Source organism: Coregonus clupeaformis, chromosome 14, assembly GCF_020615455.1.
Source record: "Coregonus clupeaformis isolate EN_2021a chromosome 14, ASM2061545v1, whole genome shotgun sequence".
Taxonomy (NCBI): Eukaryota; Metazoa; Chordata; class Actinopteri; order Salmoniformes; family Salmonidae; genus Coregonus; species Coregonus clupeaformis.
Window position 1 is genome coordinate 43,006,375 of NC_059205.1, and position 20,241 is coordinate 43,026,615.

The 20,241-nt window shown below is 45.2% G+C and overlaps 1 protein-coding gene across 2 annotated transcripts in view; it reads left to right on the forward strand.

The window, feature by feature from the left end:
- Positions 1–20,241, forward strand: part of LOC121580867 (neuropilin-1a) — a 74,219-nt gene that overhangs the window by 49,960 nt on the left and 4,018 nt on the right. Inside the window, exons 12-17 of one of the 2 annotated variants that reach the window (XM_041895981.1) lie at positions 2,396–2,572; positions 2,800–2,847; positions 4,477–4,623; positions 4,769–5,169; positions 5,687–5,780; positions 19,994–20,047. In XM_041895981.1, coding sequence (XP_041751915.1) covers positions 2,396–2,572; positions 2,800–2,847; positions 4,477–4,623; positions 4,769–5,169; positions 5,687–5,780; positions 19,994–20,047 — 921 coding nt within the window. The remainder of the gene's footprint in view (positions 1–2,395; positions 2,573–2,799; positions 2,848–4,476; positions 4,624–4,768; positions 5,170–5,686; positions 5,781–19,993; positions 20,048–20,241) is intronic. The other variant, XM_041895982.1, reaches the window with a different exon arrangement.

Below are 20,241 nucleotides of genomic sequence, written 5' to 3' on the forward strand. Positions count from 1 at the left end.
GGGGGTGGAACAGTCACAGTGGGAGGGTGAGGGAAGGGGGGTGGACCAGTCACAGTGGGAGGGTGAGGGAGTAGAGGTGGACCAGTCACAGTGGGAGGGTGAGGGAGGGGGGGTGGACCAGTCACAGTGGGAGGGTGAGGGAGGGGGTGGACCAGTCACAGTGGGAGGGTGAGGGAGGGGAGGTGGACCAGTCACAGTGGGAGGGTGAGGGAGGAGGGGTGGATCAGTCACAGTGGGAGGGGAGGTGGACCAGTCACAGTGGGAGGGTGAGGGAGGGGAGGTGGACCAGTCACAGTGGGAGGGTGAGGGAGGGGGGAGGTGGACCAGTCACAGTGGGAGGGTGAGGGAGGAGGGGTGGATCAGTCACAGTGGGAAGGTGAGGGGGGGGGTGGACCAGTCACAGTGGGAGGGTGAGGGGGGGTGTACCAGTCACAGTGGGAGGGTGAGGGAGGGGAGGTGGACCAGTCACAGTGGGAGGGTGAGGGAGGGGAGGTGGACCAGTCACAGTGGGAGGGCAAGGCGGGGGGTGACTGAAGGTTGGGGATGTTGGGGATATCTGGGTCTGGTATGGGGTATCTGGTTACCCTTGTAGGTAGGAAGATAAGGATCAGACGGTGGGGTAGTGGAGGGGAGGAAGGAAGGAAGGAAGGAAGGAAGGAAGGAAGGAAGGAAGGAAGGAAGGAAGGAAGGAAGGAAGGAAGGAAGGAAGGAAGGAAGGAAGGAAGGAAGGAAGAGGAGGTGGAAAGGGTGGCAGGTAGCCTAGCGGTTAAGAGCGTTGGGTTAATAACCGAAAGGTTGCTGGTTCAAATCCCCGAGCCGACTAGATGAAAAATCTGTCGACATACCCCTGAGCAAGGCACCTAACCCTAATTGCTCCTGTATGTCGCTCTGGATAAGATTGTCTGCTAAATGTATAAAATGAGAGAAGAAGAAGAGTTTGGCTGGCTGCTCACGTGCTCCAACTCCTTTTATCTGTCCCAAATCAATACAATCTCCACATCAAAGAGCATCTGCATATACACACTTACTAGGGAGCGAGCACACACACACTCACAATGGCGCATCGGGAAATCAACTATGAGCAATCTACTCTAATTATTTTCCCAAATCACCTTCACACCTTGATTTCAACCCATCTGTTCCACCCCTCTCTGCCTGCGTCGGACTAGGGTTTATCTGTAGTGATCATGCTACCAGTAGCTACCAGCCTCTCTCCATAGTCTCATGTTACTGGATCATTTCCTATCTCTAGCCAGACCATGTGCCCTGGAAGCCTGCTTGGTGTCACCATGTCAGACACATTACCATCTAAAAGCAAACAAACCCCTATATCCCCTAATCCAATCAGAAAGGTTGACCTGTAGACGGTCTGCTTGAGGGATCATGTCCCTCTCTCTCTCTCTCTCTCTCTCTCTCTCTCTCTCTCTCTCTCTCTCTCTCTCTCTCTCTCTCTCTCTCTCTCTCTCTCTCTCTCTCTCTCTCTCTCTCTCTCTCTCTCTCTCTCTCTCTCTCTGCTATGCTCACTGAGTCTGTATATAGTCAAACCTTTCCTTAGTTTTGGGTCAGTCACAGTGGTCAGGTATTCTGCCACTGTGTACTCTCTGTTTAGGGCCAAATAGCATTCTAGTTTGCTCTGTTTTTTTGTTTTATTCTTTCCAATGTGTCAAGTAATTATCTTTTTGTTTTGTCATGATTTGGTTGGGTCTAATTGTGTTGCTGTCCTGGGGCTCTGTGGGGTCTGTTTGTGTTGCTTAGGAGACTCTTCTCCAGGTTCATCTATCTGTAGGCTTTGTTATGGAAGGTTTGGGAATCGCTTCCTTTTAGGTGGTTGTAGAATTTAACGTCTCTTTTCTGGATTTTGATCATTAGCGGGTATCGGCCTAAATCTGTATACATTATTTGGTGTTTTACGTTGTACACTGAGGATATTTTAGCAGAATCCTGAATGCAGAGTCTCAATTTGGTGTTTGTCCCATTTTGTGAATTCCTGGTTGGTGAGCGGACCCCAGACCCCACAACCATAAGGGCAATGGGTTCTATAACTGATTTTTAGCCAGATCCTAATTGGTATGTCGAACTTTATGTTCCTTTTGATGGCATAGAAGGCCCTTCTTGCCTTGTCTCTCAGATCGTTCACAGCTTTGTGGAAGTTACCTGTGGCGCTGATGTTTAGGCCGAGGTATGTATAGTTTTTTGTGTGCTCTAGGGCAACGGTGTCTAGATAGAATTTGTATTTGTGGTTCTGGCAACTGGACCTTTTATTTTTGTCTTACTGAGATTTACTGTCAGGGCCCAGGTCTGACAGAATCTATGCAGAAGATCTAGATGCTGCTGTAGGCCCTCCTTGGTTGGGGACCAATTCTCTCTCTCTCTCTTTACCTCTCTCTACCTCCAGAGCCCACAACTCTCCCACCGATAACGACTGTAGCGACCACGTTTACTGTAACCACGTTCGCTGCCACCACAACTGCGTCTGTGACCATGCCTGCCCCGACGTCAGAGTGTGACAACCAGCAGGCCAGCTGTCACAGTGGAACAGGAACAGGAGGAGGGGAGGACTATGACACAACAGGTGCTCTCTCTCCTTCTCACACCCACCCTTTCTCTCTCTATCCCTCTATCCTTCTTACAACCTCCCTCCCTCCTCTCTCTCTCTCTCTCTCTCTCTCTCTATCCCTCTCACAACCCCCATTTTCTCTCTCTCTCTCCATCCCTCCTTCTCAGTTAACAACCTATATCTATCTACGGTATCTATCTACTGTGTTTGTATCCCTGACTGTGCCCGTCTGTGTCTGACAGGTGGCACCACATTGGCAGACCCAACCCTGGAGGGAGAACTCGTGCCAGGTGAGAACGCTAATAAACTACCGCCTCATTCACTTCATCCCTGCCTGCCTGCCCGCCCGCCCGCCCGCCCGCCTGCCTGCCTGCTTGCTTGCTTGCCTGCCTGCCTGCTTGCTTGCGCCAACTCCTCTGTTGTTCGTTAGCATGTTGGGTATGACATAGGCCAACAATGAAGTTGGCTAAAGGACAAACAGATCTGGCAACCAGGCCTCAAAAGAGAAGGAACATTATTTCCGTTCCTGTTCTAGATTAGTCTACTTTCAGCGGGGGACTCCCAAACAGCCCCTATTCCCTTAATAGTGCATTATAGGAAAAAACTGAACTGCAGAAACAGGAACATTGGGTCTAAATGAACTGAGCAAGGGAGTCATATGACAACAACCAGAGGGCACAACAACAGTAACTTATTCTCTGACTGCTACAACAACGTCTGAGAACTAAACAAACTCTCTTTGTATTCATAGCAGTAGCATTCATTTGGATGCATTGGTTAATCACTGCCACCGTGTTATGTTGCGTCCCAAGTAGCCCCCTATTCTCTTTATAGTGCACTACTTTTGCCCAGGGCCCAAAGGGTTACTGTGCAGAGCTGGCATAGTGGGGATGGAAATGTGTTTCTGACTTGTAGCGTATGGTCTGGAAATGATTTTAGTCTTCATCACTGTTCTGTTCTGTTCTGGTGGCACCCCTCCCTTCTCTCTGGAAGGTCCCTTCACTCTTCCCTTCTCTCTGAAAGATCCCTTCACTCCTCCCTTCTCTCTGAAAGATCCCTTCACTCCTCCCTTCTCTCTGAAAGATCCCTTCACTCCTCCCTTCTCTCTGAAAGATCCCTTCACTCCTCCCTTCTCTCTGAAAGATCCCTTCACTCCTCCCTTCTCTCTGAAAGATCCCTTCACTCCTCCCTTCTCTCTGAAAGATCCCTTCACTCCTCCCTTCTCTCTGGAAGTTCCCTTCACTCCTCCCTTCTCTCTGGAAGATCCCTTCACTCCTCCCTTCTCTCTGGAAGATCCCTTCACTCTTCCTTCTCTCTGAAAGATCCCTTCACTCCTCCCTTCTCTCTGGAAGATCCCTTCACTCTTCCTTCTCTCTGAAAGATCCCTTCACTCCTCCCTTCTCTCTGGAAGATCCCTTCACTCTTCCTTCTCTCTGAAAGATCCCTTCACTCCTCCCTTCTCTCTGAAAGATCCCTTCACTCCTCCCTTCTCTCTGAAAGATCCCTTCACTCTTCCTTCTCTCTGAAAGATCCCTTCACTCCTCCCTTCTCTCTGGAACGTCCCTTCACTCCTCCCTTCTCTCTGGAAGGTCCCTTCACTCTTCCTTCTCCTGGTACTAAACACATGTTGGATCTGTGAATCTGTCTTTTGTCAAATATGAAATACTGTATCTAAGTTTGAGTGCCTTCAAGAGACTGTAAGGAAACAAAACATTTAATTTTTCCTTAAGAAAAATGGTATGCTTGCTTCAGCTGTCCAAAAGTATTTTCATGGTAGTGGAATTTTAAATTGTTATAAGGAAATTAGAAATTACATGTATTCACTTCCTTACCTCACTCTCTTTTCACATTGTGTAGAATAGTTACACTCAGCCAGAGGAAACGAGTGTGGTTACTTACAAGGTTGACCTCTTTTCCAGAGTACCTGTGGTTTGCTTGTGACTTTGGCTGGGCGGACAACCCGTCGTTCTGTGGCTGGACACTGGAGAAGGATACTGGTGCTGAGTGGATGATTCAGACCAGCGGGGCCCCCACCGTCCACAAAGGGCCCAACCTGGACCACACAGGTGGGTGGGAGGAGAAGAGAACAGAGTGCACACACACACACACACAGATTGCATACATACACACACACACACAGCGCACACACTGTAGTAAATAAGGACTAACACAATGAACATGGACTCAGCTAATACTTAGCTTGTCTCTTAGCTTGCCTCTTACTGCCCTCTACAGGAGTTCCAGGGAACTTCATCTACATGCAGCTGGCTGCTGAGACCGAAATGGAGGAGGAGGAGGAGGAGCAGGAGGAGCAGGAGGAGGAGGAGACAGAGGTAGAGGAGGTGGCGTTGGTGGGGGTGGTGGTGGAGGAGAGGATGGAGGAGAGGGTGGCACGCCTAGCCAGCCTGCCTGTAACCGCCCCGGACGCCGACCTGTGTGTGTCCTTCTGGTACCACATGTTCGGGGAGCACGCTGGCACCCTGCACATCAAACAGAGGAGAGAGACAGAGGAGGGGCGGGCAGAGGCACTGCTCTGGACCGTCAGTGGACACCAGGGCAGCCGATGGAGGGAGGGACGACTGTTGGTGCCCCACTCCAGCATACCCTATGAGGTAAAGCACTAGGCTAGGTTACAAGCCTCTTAGACCTACAGATGTAGGATCTTAATTTGAGCCAGTTTGCTCCAGCAGGAAAATAATCCTTCAGCAACAAGAAATGTGAATTATTATATGTAATATAATGAATAAAAAATAAAATAAAAAAAGGAAAACGCTGGACAATGTTGTTCATGCTCCCAGGTGATTTTATTGACATAACGTTTTGACCCTTAGGTCTTCATCAGGCGTCCAAGTTAATTAATGGACATTTTCTGGGGGGTTGATACAGTGTTTTGTATCGTCTGAAATGTTTAAGTGGAAATTACAAACTTCAGAAGGCTCTTAGGCCTCACCCTTTTAGGCCTAAGTTACGAGCTTCTTAGACCTATGTTATGAAACTCTTAGACCTAGGTTACGTTCCAAATGGCACCCTATTCCCTATGTATAGTAGTGCACTATTAATTAACTATATGTGCCCTAGTCAAAAGTAATACACAGTATTTCACCTTTGTGTTTGTGTTGTTGTTCCTAGGTGGTGATTGAGGGAGTGGGAGACAGGAGCACAGGACACATCGCGCTGGACAATATAAAGATCCTGGATGGACTCACACCAGAGGAGTGTAAGGGTAAGTGTCACTGCTAGGGTTGAATATTTTACAAATGTTCAATCTGAGAATAAATCACTTTTCTCCCGGGTAACCCGGTGTCATTCAAAAGCATATAAATAGGCCTATGTCTGGATGTGATTAGAGCTTTGATCAAAAATTCAAGCCTGATGCTACCTGAGCCTGATGAGCATACATTAAATACATTCTATGAGCCCTAAACTAAAGACATTTAATGAGCCCAAGCCCAAAAAAGCCCAAGCCCAAAAAAGGCCAAATGATTGTGCCGTTATCCAATAGGCTACATATACAGTGCCTTGCAAAAGTATTCATCCCCCTTGGTGTTTTTCATATTTTGTTGCATTACAACCTGTAATTTAAATGGATTTCTATTTGGATTTCATGTAATGGACATACACAAAATAGTCCAAATTGGTGATGTGAAATGAAAAAAATAACTTGTTTCAAAGAATTCTGAAAAATAAATAACGGAAAAGTGGTGTGTGCATATGTATTCACCCCCTTTTCTATGAAGCCCCTAAATAAGATCTGGTGCAACCAATTACCTTCAGAAGTCACATAATTAGTTAAATAAAGTCCACCTGTGTGCAATCTAAGTGTCACATGATCTGTCACATGATCTCAGTATATATACACCTGTTCTGAAAGTCCCAGAGTCTGCAACACCACTAAGCAAGGGGCACCACCAAGCAAGCGGCACCATGAAGACCAAGGAGCTCTCCAAACAGGTCAGGGACAAAGTTGTGGAGAAGTACAGATCAGGGTTGGGTTATAAAAAAATATCAGAAACTTTAAAGACACCACACGGAGCACCATTTAAATCCATTAATTAAAAAATGGAAAGAATATGGCACCACAAAAAACCTGCCAAGAGAGGGCCGCCCACCAAAACTCACGGCCCAGGCAAGGAGGGCATTAATCAGAGGCAACAAAGAGACCAAAGATAACCCTGAAGGAGCTGTAAAGCTCCACAGCGAAGATTGGAGTATCTGTCCATAGGACAACTTTAAGCCGTACACTCCACAGAGCTGGGCTTTACGGAAGAGTGGCCAGAAAAAAGCCATTGCTTAAAGAAAAAAATAAGCAAACACGTTTGGTGTTCGCCAAAAGGCATGTGGGAGACTCCCCAAACATATGGAAGAAGGTTCTTTGGTCAGATGAGACTAAAATTGAGCTTTTTGGCCATCAAGGAAAACGCTATGTCTGGCGCAAACACAACACCTCTCATCACCCCGAGAACACCATCCCCACAGTGAAGCATGGTGGTGGCAGCATCATGCTGTGGGGATGTTTTTCATCGGCAGGGACTGGGAAACTGGTCAGAATTGAAGGAATGATGGATGGCGCTAAATACAGGGAAATTCTTGAGGGAAACCTGTTTCAGTCTTCCAGAGATTTGAGACTGGGACGGAGGTTCTCCTTCCACAGGACAAAGACCCTAAGCATACTGCTAAAGCAACACTCGAGTGGTTTAAGGGGAAACGTTTAAATATCTTGGAATGGCCTAGTCGAAGCCCAGACCTCAATCCAATTGAGAATCTGTGGTATGACTTAAAGATTGCAGTTTTGCCTTGAAGAATAGGCAAAAATCCCAGTGGCTAGATGTGCCAAGCTTATAAAGACATACCCCAAGAGACTTGCAGCTGTAATTGCTGCAAAAGGTGGCTCTACAAAGTATTGACTTTGGGGGGGTGAATAGTTATGCACGCTCAAGTTCTTTTTTTTGGTCTTATTTCTTGTTTGTTTCACAAAACAAATTATTTTGCATCTTCAAAGTGGTAGGCATGTTGTGTAAATCAAATGATACAAACCCCCCAAAAATCCATTTTAATTCCAGGTTGTAAGGCAACAAAATAGGAAAAATGCCAAGGGGGGTGAATACTTTCGCAAGCCACTGTATGGTATAGGCTACTGCACATTATGCACGACAAAAACATAAAAGCCCATAGATGTAGCTAGCTATATGCTCTCTTGGGTAAATAAATGAAACTAGCTCAAGTAGGCTAATCTTTTTGAGTGTGGACTGTATTACTGTACTGTATTGTATTATACTGTATTATATGGACTGGAATTACGCACATCGTTCAAACCATGATAAAGCAGGAAGAGAACATGCGATTCTGGTGCAGCACATGCAGCCTACAAAGTTACAAGTATAGACTAGCGAATTTAATATACGTTTAGAAATATAATATGATCTATTTGTATAATGTCATCCTTGAATAATATAGGACTAGAATTAGATGCAGAAGTCTTTCACTTCTCTTCACGAAGATTGAATGGTTATGGATCTGAATAAATAACTGCTATATCCTACCGCCATCGCGTATTCGCTCTTCTTTCAAACTACCAGTGAGTTCTATTGGCTGCTGTAGGCTATTAAACATTCAGCAAACAAGAGCTTGAGTTCCTAGCCGCGGGATGGGGGTGGGGGTGGGGGTGCTATGATTTTATTGCCGAGGGGGAAGCAAAAGAAATAAATGCTGCTCCGAAGACTTCTATATGGGTTCCCTAATACAGGACTAGTAAAGGCCCAGTGCACTACTTTTGTGAGAGAAAAAAATAACAAAATGTATTGGAGTGTTTACCAGCATTTGTAACTTGAGTCTGATAATTATCTGTACAAAACAGTTAATCTGATAATACTTGTGGAATATTGAAATACTTGCTTGATGTACAGTATGTTTTCCAGTTTCTTGAAATACTTTTCAAATGCAACTTATTTCTATGTGAAAACTGAAATGGTCTATTCATTCCTTTTCCATTTTAGTAGACACTCGTGTGCAGAGCAACTTACAGTAGTGAATGCATACATTTTCATACTTTCTCGTACTGGTCCCCCGTGGGAATAGAACCCACAACCCTAGCATTGCAAGTGTCATGCTCTACCAACTGAGCCACATCATCACATCATCACAAACACTTGATGTCTCAATGTACTCAATTACTGTACTGTGCATTGTTTTTCTTCATGGTGATGGAAAGTCTACAGGTACAAACATAGATGACCAGCCTATGTACAATACAGTAATGTACATTTACACTACCAGTCAAAAGTTTGAACACCCCTACTCATTCAAGGGTTTTTCTTTATTTTTAAAAAATTTTACATTGTAGAATAACAGTGAAGACATCAAAACTATGAAATAACACATATGGAATCATGTAGTAACCAAAAAAGTGTTATAATATATTATATTTTATATTTCAGATTCTTCAAATAGCCACCCTTTGCCTTGATGACAGCTTTGCACACTCTTGGCATACAGGGGGGGTATACAGAAGATAGCCCTATTTGGTAAAAGACCAAGTCCATATTATGGCAAGAACAGCTCAAATAAGCAAAGAGAAACGACAGTCCATCATTACTTTAAGACATGAAGGTCAGACAATACGGAACATTTCAAGAACTTTGACATTTTCTTCAAGTGCAGTCGCAAAAACCATCAAACGCTATGATGAAACTGACTCTCATGAGGACCGCCACAGGAATGGAAGACCCAGAGTTACCTCTGCTGCATAGGATAAGTTCATTAGAGTTACCAGCCTCAGAAATTGCAGGCCAAATAAATGCTTCACAGAGTTCAAGTAACAGACACATCTCAACATCAACTGTTCGGAGGGGACTGTGTGAATCAGGCCTTCATGGTCGAATTGCTGCAAAGAAACCACTACTAAAGGACACCAATAAGAAGAAGAGACCTGCTTGGGCCAAGAAAGACGAGCAATGGACATTAGACCGGTGGAAATGTGTCCTTTGGTCTGGAGTCCAAATTTGAGATTTTTGGTTCCAACCACCATGTCTTTGTGAGACGCGGTGTGGGTGAACGGACGATCTCCGCATGTGTAGTTCCCACCGTAAAGCATGGAGGAGGCGGTGTTATGATGTGGGGATGCTTTGCTGGTGACACTGTCTGTGATTTATTTAGAATTCAAGGCACACTAAACCAGCATGGCTACCACAGCATTCTGCAGCGATATGGCATCCCATCTGGTTTGGGCTTAGTGGGACTATCATTTGTTTTTCAATTGGGTTGGGGGATTGTGTAAGGGCTATTTTACCAAGAAGGAGAGTGATGGAGTGCTGCATCAGATGACCTGGCCTCCACAATCCCCCAACCCAATTGAGATGGTTTGGGATAAGTCGGACGGCAGAGTGAAGGAAAAGCAGCCAACAAGTGCTCAGCATATGTGGGACCTCCTTCAAGACTGTTGGAAAAGCATTCCAGGTGAAGCTGGTTGAGAGAATGCCAAGAGTGTGCAATGCTGTCAAAGGGTGGCTATTTGAAGAATCTCAAATATAGAATATATATTGATTTGTTTAATACTTTTTTTGTTACTACATGATTCCATGTGTTATTTCAATATGCATTTTGATGTCTTCACTATTATTCTACAATGTAAAAAATAGTACAAATAAAGAAAAACCCTTGAATGAGTAGGTGTGTCCAAACCTTTTACATTAATTTGTTTCTAAGGATGGTAAATTAATACTGCACAAAAAGTGGTTGATTTCCATGCTATTTGATCAAGGAAAATATTTTATTTGCCCATAACTTTGCACCTTTTGATGTAAATGTTTGAGAACAGGGTTTTGTTATTTCTGGATTCCATTAGAATGACAATCACAGAGAAAGGGACAGGGCAACAACTCTTACAATTTCAACCATTGAATCCTGCAAGATACTGTTCTTAATTATACAACTACCTTTTTTGCCAAAGCGGAGGTGCTGAATTTTTTTTGGGCCTGGGCTACAGAAGTCTATATTGGTCCGCTAATACTAGTAAAGGCCCACTGCACTACTTTTGTATAAAACATGTTTTATTTATTTATTTATTTTTTCAGGGGTTGCTGCAGCACCCCTACTTCCCGCGGCTATGCTTGAGTCCCTCTTCATATAGTCTATTGGTATAAGAAATGCAACAACAACAAAAATTCCAGCAAGCTATTCTAGTCTAGCTTTTCCTGCATGGGACTCCAAGAGCTAAGGAGCATTTTTAAGAAGAGAGGCCAGCAGAGCACAGGTGTGTGCGTATTGCGCAAGAGACAGAGGCTATACAGTGACCTCCACTAATATTGGCACCCTTGGTAAATATGACCAAAACGGGCTGTGGAATTTTTTTATTTATTGTTTGTCCTCTTGGTCTTTCATTAAAAATATTCACAAAAATCTAACCTTTAATTCAAGTAAAATAATTGAAAGAAAAATAAAACAAATATTTTTCACCTAAACATGTGTGCCACAATTATTGGCACCCATAGAAATGATTATGAGTAAAATGTAACTGAAGTATATTCCCATTCATATTTTATGTTTTTAAGTTCTCCTGAGTGATTAGGAACACTTAAGTGGTAAGCCATGACTTCCTGTTTCACTGGAGTATAAATATGAGGTGACACACAGGCCAAGTTCCCAAAGTCATCCATCACAATGGGAAAGACCCGAGAATACAGTAATGATGTGCGACAAAAGGTTGTTGAGCTGCACAAATCAGGAAATGGCTATACGAAAATAGCTCAATGGTTGAAAATGCCCATTTTCACTATCAGGGCAAGTTTAAAGCAACTGGAGATGTTAACAATCGGCCTGGAAGAGGACGTGTGTCTATATTGACCCCACGCACAGTGAGGAGGATGGTTCGAGTGGCCAAAAAAGACTCAGAGCTGTTATCTTGGCAAAGGGAGGTTGCACAAAGCATTGAATGAAGGGCTGCCAATAATTGTGGCACACATATATTTGAGAAATATATTTTTTTTATGATAAGCATTTATTTTTCTTTCAATTATTTTACTTGAATTAAAGGTTAGATTTTTCTGAATATTTTGAATGAAAGACCAAGAGGATAAACAATAAAAAATATTTTTTTTCACAGCCCATTTTGCTCATATTTACCAAGGGTGCCAATATTAGTGGAGGGCACTGTAAATTAGAAATATATTATGCATAACCCATAATTAATTAGCTAAATATAAGGCTAATACTGAATTTTATGAATTACCTGAAAGAGGTAGGCTAGGACATCTATATATAGGGCTATATATAAATCTAGAACAGGAGAGAGAGAGAAAGACTGCGAGAGAGTGCTCATGCATGCACTGATTTAAAGCAACAATATTAGAGTGATAGGCTGTTTTAAAAATGCAGCTGCAATTAAAAAATATATACAGTGGGGAGAACAATTATTTGATACACTGCCGATTTTGCAGGTTTTCCTACTTACAAAGCATGTAGAGGTCTGTACATGATCTAGAAAATCACATTGTATGATGTTTAAGTAATTAATTTGCATTGTATTGCATGACATAAGTATTTGATACATCAGAAAAGCAGAACTTAATATTTGGTACAGAAACCTTTGTTTGCAATTACAGAGATTTACATTTACATTTACGTCATTTAGCAGACGCTCTTATCCAGAGCGACTTACAAATTGGTGCATTCACCTTATAGCCAGTGGGATAACCACTTTACAATTTTTTTATTTTTTTTTATTTTTTGGGGGGGGTGGGTTGAAGGATTACTTTATCCTATCCCAGGTATTCCTTAAAGAGGTGGGGTTTCAAATGTCTCCGGAAGGTGGTGAGTGACTCCGCTGTCCTGGCGTCGTGAGGGAGCTTGTTCCACCATTGTGGTGCCAGAGCAGCGAACAGTTTTGACTGGGCTGAGCGGGAACTATGCTTCCGCAGAGGAAGGGAGCCAGCAGGCCAGAGGTGGATGAACGCAATGCCCTCGTTTGGGTGTAGGGACTGATCAGAGCCGGAAGTGCGGAGGTGCCGTTCCCTCACAGCTCCATAGGCAAGCACCATGGTCTTGTAACAGATGCGAGCTTCAACTGGAAGCCAGTGGAGTGTGCGGAGGAGCGGGGTGACGTGAGATAACTTGGGAAGGTTGAACACCAGACGGGCTGCGGCATTCTGGATGAGTTGTAGGGGTTTAATGGCACAGGCAGGGAGCCCAGCCAACAGCGAGTTGCAGTAATCCAGACGGGAGATGACAAGTGCCTGGATTAGGACCTGTGCCGCTTCCTGTGTAAGGCAGGGTCGTACTCTCCGAATGTTGTAGAGCATGAACCTACAGGATCGGGTCACCGCCTTGATGTTAGCGGAGAACGACAGGGTGTTGTCCAGGGTCACGCCAAGGCTCTTCGCACTCTGGGAGGAGGACACAACGGAGTTGTCAACCGTGATGGCGAGATCATGGAACGGGCAGTCCTTCCCCGGGAGGAAGAGCAGCTCCGTCTTGCCAAGGTTCAGCTTGAGGTGGTGATCCGTCATCCATACTGATATGTCTGCCAGACATGCAGAGATGCGATTCGCCACCTGGTTATCAGAAGGGGGAAAGGAGAAGATTAGTTGTGTATCGTCAGCGTTGCAATGATAGGAGAGGCCATGTGAGGATATGACAGAGCCAAGTGACTTGGTGTATAGCGAGAATAGGAGAGGGCCTGAGAACCGAGCCCTGGGGACACCAGTGGTGAGAGCACGTGGTGCGGAGACAGCTTCTCGCCACGCCACTTGGTAGGAGCGACCGGTCAGGTAGGACGCAATCCAAGAGTGAGCCGCGCCGGAGATGCCCAGCTCGGAGAGGGTGGAGAGGAGGATCTGATGGTTCACAGTATCAAAGGCAGCAGACAGGTCTAGAAGGACAAGAGCAGAGGAGAGAGAGTTAGCTTTAGCAGTGCGGAGAGCCTCCGTGACACAGAGAAGAGCAGTCTCAGTTGAATGACCAGTCTTGAAACCTGACTGGTTTGGATCAAGAATTCTGAGAGAGATAGCAAGAGAGTTGGCTAAAGACGGCACGCTCAATAGTTTTGGAAAGAAAAGAAAGAAGGGATCGAGTGTTGGTTTTTTGAGAAGGGGTGCAACTCTCGCTCTCTTGAAGATGGAAGGGACATGGCCAGCGGTCAAGGATGAGTTGATCAGCAAGGTGAGGTAGGGGAGAAGGTCACCGGAGATGGTCTGGAGAAGAGAGGAGGGGATAGGGTCAAGCGGGCAGGTTGTTGGGCGGCCTGCAGTCACAAGTCGCAAGATTTTATCTGGAGAGAGAGGGGAGAAAGAAGTCAAAGCATAGGGTAGGGCAGTGTGAGCAGGACCAGCAGTGTCATTTGACTTAACAAACGAGGATCGGATGTCGTCAACCTTCTTTTCAAAGTGGTTGACGAAGTCATCCACAGAGAGGGAGGAGGGGGGGATTCAGCAGGGGAGGAGAATGTGGCAAAGAGCTTCCTAGGGTTAGAGGCAGATGCTTGGAATTTAGAGTGGTAGAAAGTGGCCTTAGCAGCAGAAACAGATGAAGAAAATGTAGAGAGGAGGGAGTGAAAAGATGCCGGGTCCGCAGGGGAGTCTAGTTTTCTTCGTTTCCGCTCAGCTGCCCGGAGCTCTGTTCTGTGAGCTCGCAATGAGTCATCAAGCCACGGAGCTGGAGGGGAGGACCGAGCCGGCCGGGAGGATAGGGGACATAGAGAGTCAAAGGATGCAGAAAGGGAAGAGAGGAGGGTTGAGGAGGCAGAATCAGGAGATTGGAGGGAGAAGGATTGAGCAGAGGGAAGAGATGATAGGATGGAAGAGGAGAGAGTAGCGGGAGAGAGAGAAGCGAAGGTTGCGGCGGCGCATTACCATCTGTGTAGGGGCAGAGTGAGTAGTGTTGGAGGAGAGCGAGATAGAAAAGGATACAAAAGTAGTGGTCGGAGACATGGAGGGGAGTTGCAGTGAGATTAGTAGAAGAACAGCATCTAGTAAAGATGAGGTCAAGCGTATTGCCTGCCTTGTGAGTAGGGGGGACGGTGAGAGGGTGAGGTCAAAAGAGGAGAGGAGTGGAAAGAAGGAGGCAGAGAGAAATGAGTCAAATGTAGACGTAGGGAGGTTGAAATCCCCCAGAACTGTGAGGGGTGAGCCATCCTCAGGAAAGGAACTTATCAAGGCGTCAAGCTCATTGATGAACTCTCCAAGGGAACCTGGAGGGCGATAGATGACAAGGATATTAAGCTTAAATGGGCTAGTGACTGTGACAGCATGGAATTCAAATGAGGAGATAGACAGATGGGTTAGGGAAAAATTGAGAATGTCCACTTGGGAGAGATGAGATTCCTGTGCCACCACCCCGCTGACCAGATGCTCTCGGGGTATGCGAGAACACATGGTCAGACGAGGAGAGAGCAGTAGGAGTAGCAGTGTTTTCCAGTGGTAATCCATGTTTCCGTCAGCGCCAAGAAGTCGAGGGACTGGAGGGTAGCATAGGCTGGGATGAACTCTGCCTTGTTGGCAGCAGACGGCAGTTCCAGAGGCTGCCTGAGACCTGGAACTCCAGGTGGGTGGTGCGTGCAGGGACCACCAGGTTAGAGAGGCAGCAGCCACGCGGTGTGAGGCGTTTGTGTAGCCTGTGCGGAGAGGAGAGAACAGGGATAGGCAGAGGCATAGTTGACAGGCTGCAGCAAATGGCTACAATAATGCAGAGGAGATCGGAATGAAATGAACTAAACATCTGGGAAAGGAGAGAGCGGGGCCTCCCTCACCACAACTCCCAAATATAACTCTCCCAACTTCCACCTCAGAAACTATAATTGGTTCTCTGAAACACCCGAAAATAACTCTCCCAACTTCCACTTTAGAAATTATAATTGTTGTAAACTACAGCGGTTCAATGTTTCTAGGAATAGACTAACTGCGAACGAATGTAGCTGGCTAAAATTATATTGTATTTAGTTGCTACAGTACTGCTAGCTGGTAGCGTTGGCTAGCTAGCAATGGCTGCGGTGTTGACTTTGTTTGAAAAACGGCGTCGCTGCGAACGAATGTAGCTGGCTAAAAGGATATTGTATTTAGTTACTACAGTACTGCTAGCTGGTAGTGTTGGCTAGCTAGCAATGGCTGCGGTGTTGACTTTCTTTGAAAAACGGCGTCGCTGTGAACGAATGTAGCTGGCTAGCTAACCTCGATAGTTTCTCTATACTACACCTTTATCTTTGATACAAATACAACTATGTAGCTAGCTAACATTACACTAATCAAATCGTTCCATTGTAATGTAATGTGTCATATTACCTGCGGAGCGAAGTACAGCATGACTACTCACCTCGCCTGCCATCATCATACGTTTCCTGTAGGTCTTGACCAGGTTTGCACACACTGCAGCAGGGATTTTGGCCCACTCCTCCATACAGACCTTCTCCAGATCCTTCAGGTTTCGGGGCTGTCGCTGGACAATATGGACTTTCAGCTCCCTCCAAAGATGTTCTATTGGGTTCAGGTCTGGAGACTGGCTAGGCCACTCCAGGACCTTGAGATGCTTCTTACGGAGCCACTCCTTAGTTGCCCTGGCTGTGTGTTTCGGGTCATTGTCATGCTGGAAGACCCAGCCACGACCCATCTTCAATGCTCTTACTGAGGGAAGGAGGTTGTTGGCCAAGATCTCGCGATACATGGCCCCATCCATCCTCCCCTCAATACGGTGCAGTCATCCTGTCCCCTTTGCAGAAAAGCATCCCCAAATAATGATGTTTCCACCTCCATGCTTCACGATTGGGATGGTGTTCTTGGGGTTGTACTCATCCTTCTTCTTCCTCCAAACACGGCGAGTGGAGTTTAGACCAAAAAGCTATATTTTTGTCTCATCAGACCACATGACCTTCTCCCATTCCTCCTCTGGATCATCCAGATGGTCATTGGCAAACTTCAGACGGGCCTGGAAATGTGCTGGCTTGAGCAGGGGGACCTTGCGTGCGCTGCAGGATTTTAATCCATGACGGCGTAGTGTGTTACTAATGGTTTTCTTTGAGACTGTGGTCCCAGCTCTCTTCAGGTCATTGACCAGGTCCTGCCGTGTAGTTCTGGGCTGATCCCTCACCTTCCTCATGATCATTGATGCCCCACGAGGTGAGATCTTGCATGGAGCCCCAGACCGAGGGTGATTGACCGTCATCTTGAACTTCTTCCATTTTTCTAATAATTGCGCCAACAGTTGTTGCCTTCTCACCAAGCTGTTTGCCTATTGTAGCCCATCCCAGCCTTGTGCAGGTCTACCATTTTATCCCTGATGTCCTTACACAGCTCTCTGGTCTTGGCCATTGTGGAGAGGTTGGAGTCTGTTTGATTGAGTGTGTGGACAGGTGTCTTTTATACAGGTAACGAGTTCAAACAGATGCAGTTAATACAGGTAATGAGTGGAGAATAGGAGGGCTTCTTAAAGAAAAACTAACAGGTCTGTGAGAGCCGGAATTCTTACTGGTTGGTAGGTGATCAAATATTTATGTCATGCAATAAAATGCAAATGAATTACTTAAAAATCATACAATGTGATTTTCTGGAGTTTTGTTTTAGATTCCGTCTCTCACAGTTGAAGTGTATCTATGATAAAAATTACAGACCACTACATGCTTTGTAAGTAGGAAAACCTGCAAAATGGGCAGTGTATCAAATACTTGTTCTCCCCACTATACAGTGAGGGAAAAAAGTATTTGATCCCCTTCTGATTTTGTACATTTGCCCACTGACAAAGACATGATCAGTCTATAATTTTAATGGTAGGTTTATTTGAACAGTGAGAGACAGAATAACAAAATGGGTCGTGGATGGGTATTCCAGCATGACAATGACCCAAAACACACGGCCAAGGCAACAAATGAGTGGCTCAAGAAGAAGCACATTAAGGTCCTGGAGTGGCCTAGCCAGTCTCCAGACCTTAATCCCATAGAAAATCTGTGGAGGGAGCTGAAGGTTCGAGTTGCCAAACGTCAGCCTCGAAACCTTAATGCAAAGAGGAGTGGGACAAAATCCCTCCTGAGATGTGTGCAAACCTGGTGGCCAACTACAAGAAACGTCTGACCTCTGTGATTGCCAACAAGGGTTTTGCCACCAAGTACTAAGTCATGTTTTGCAGAGGGGTCAAATACTTATTTCCCTCATTAAAATGCAAATCAATTTATAACATTTTTGACATGCGTTTTTCTGGATTTTGTTGTTGTTATTCTGTCTTACACTGTTCAAATAAACCTACCATTAAAATTATAGACTGATCATTTCTTTGTCAGTGGGCAAACGTACAAAATCAGCAGGGGATCAAATACTTTTTTCCCTCACTGTATATCTCTACAATAAAAAAATAAGGTGACCCCGAAAGCCAGATGGAGATGGGTAAAGTAGACGTGCATTCAGTCTTTATATTACTGTAGCATAGGCTATGTGGCAGCAAATGTAGGCCTACCTGTCACAAGAAAAAAAGGTTGATAGTCTACATGCATTGTGAACTGCTTTCCATACTGAGATGGGCTGTCTGTCCCCACCCTGAGAACTGATGATTCATCATGCAGAGGCCGTAGAGAAGCCAGATTTAAACATCGCATATAATTTAACAGTTCCATTTCACGCCATACTGTTCATATAAATAGTTTATTATAATTGACCGGTTTCTTGCAGTTATTTATCCCGGGAAAAGGTAGTGGTTTTGGGCAGTAAATCTCGGTAACCGGGTTCCCGCCCATCAACCCTAGTCACTGCCCACCTTCTTTTATTTTTTTTGTTACCTTTATTTAACCAGGTAAGCCAGTTGAGAACAAGTTCTCATTTACAACTGCGACCTGGCCAAGATAAAGCAGTGCGATAAAAACAACAACACAGAGTTACATATGGGGTAAAAAAACATAAAGTCAAAAAATACAACAGAAAATATATATACAGTGTGTGCAAATGTAGCAAGTTATGGAGGTAAGGCAATAAATAGGCTATAGTGCAAAATAATTACAATTAGTATTAACACTGGAATGCTAGATGTGCAAGAGATTATGTGCAAATAGAGATACTGGGGTGCAAAAGAGCAAAATAAATAACAATATAGGGATGAGGTAGTTGGGTGGGCTAATTTCAGATGGGCTGTGTACAGGTGCAGTGATCGGTAAGGTGCTCTGACAACTGATGCTTAAAGTTAGTGAGGGAGATAAGAGTCTCCAGCTTCAGAGATTTTTGCAATTCGTTCCACTCATTGGCAGCAGAGAACTGGAAGGAATGGCGGCCAAAGGAGGTGTTGGCTTTGGGGATGACCAGTGAGATATACCTGCTGGAGCGCAGACTACGGGTGGGTGCTGCTATGGTGACCAATGAGCTAAGATAAGGCAGGGATTTGCCTAGCAGTGATTTATAGATGGCCTGGAGCCAGTGGGTTTGACGACGAACATGTAGTGAGGACCAGCCAACAAGAGCGTACAGGTCACAGTGGTGGGTAGTGTATGGGGCTTTGGAGACAAAACAGATGGCACTGTGATAGACTACATCCAATTTGCTGAGTAGAGTGTTGGAGGCTATTTTGTAAATGACATCGCCGAAGTAAAGGATCGGTAGGATAGTCAGTTTTACGAGGGCATGTTTGGCAGCATGAGTGAAGGAGGCTTTGTTGCGAAATAGGAAGCCGATTCTAGATTTAACTTTGGATTGGAGATTCTTAATGTGAGTCTGGAAGGAGAGTTTACAGTCTAACCAGACACCTAGGTATTTGTAGTTGTCCACATACTCTAGGTCAGACCCGTCGAGAGTAGTGATTCTAGTCGGGTGGGCGTGTGCCAGCAGCGTTAGATTGAAGAGCATGCATTTAGTTTTACTAGTGTTTAAGAGCAGTTGGAGGCTACTGAAGGAGTGTTGTATGGCATTGAAGCTCGTTTGGAGGTTTGTTAACACAGTGTCCAATGAAGGGCCAGATGTATACAAAATGGTGTTGTCTGCGTAGAGGTGGATCTGAGAGTCACCAGCAGCAAGAGCGACATCATTGATATACACAGAGAAAAGAGTCGGCCCAAGAATTGAACCCTGTGGCACCCCCATAGAGACTGCCATAGGCTCAGACAACAGGCCCTCCGATTTGACACATTGAACTCTATCTGAGAAGTAGTTGGTGAACCAGGCGAGGCAGTCATTTGAGAAACCAAGGCTATTTAGTCTGCCAATAAGAATGCGGCGGTTGACAGAGTCGAAAGCCTTGGCCAGGTCGATGAAGACGGCTGCACAGTACTGTCTATTATCGATCGCGGTTATAATATCGTTTAGGACCTTGACTCTGCTAAGGTTGCAAAGCCTGGTTGGAAGATTCCTGGAATCAGGAGGGAATAGGCAAGAAATATGAAATCCTCCAACCAGGACTTCTGGACATCTTTGGGAAGGTAACCAGAATGGTAGTTTGTTACAATACTGATCCTGCTTATGATGTGTAACACCTTTGTTTCTCCTCCAGATCCAGATATACCAGAGGCTCCTACGTCCCAGCCAACAGAGATCTGCATATACCGTAAGTACACTACCTCACTGCTCATTGATGCTTGTAATATTTTTTCAAAATCTCTAATATTCTCAATTCTAGCTCATGCTAGGCCATACACTGTATGGATCTTCCATTCTTAACAACTAAAGTGAAGAGAGACAGGAAAGTAAGGAGGAGAGATGCTGTGTTAGAAGGGCGTGGGCCAGATTCAAACCCATGGC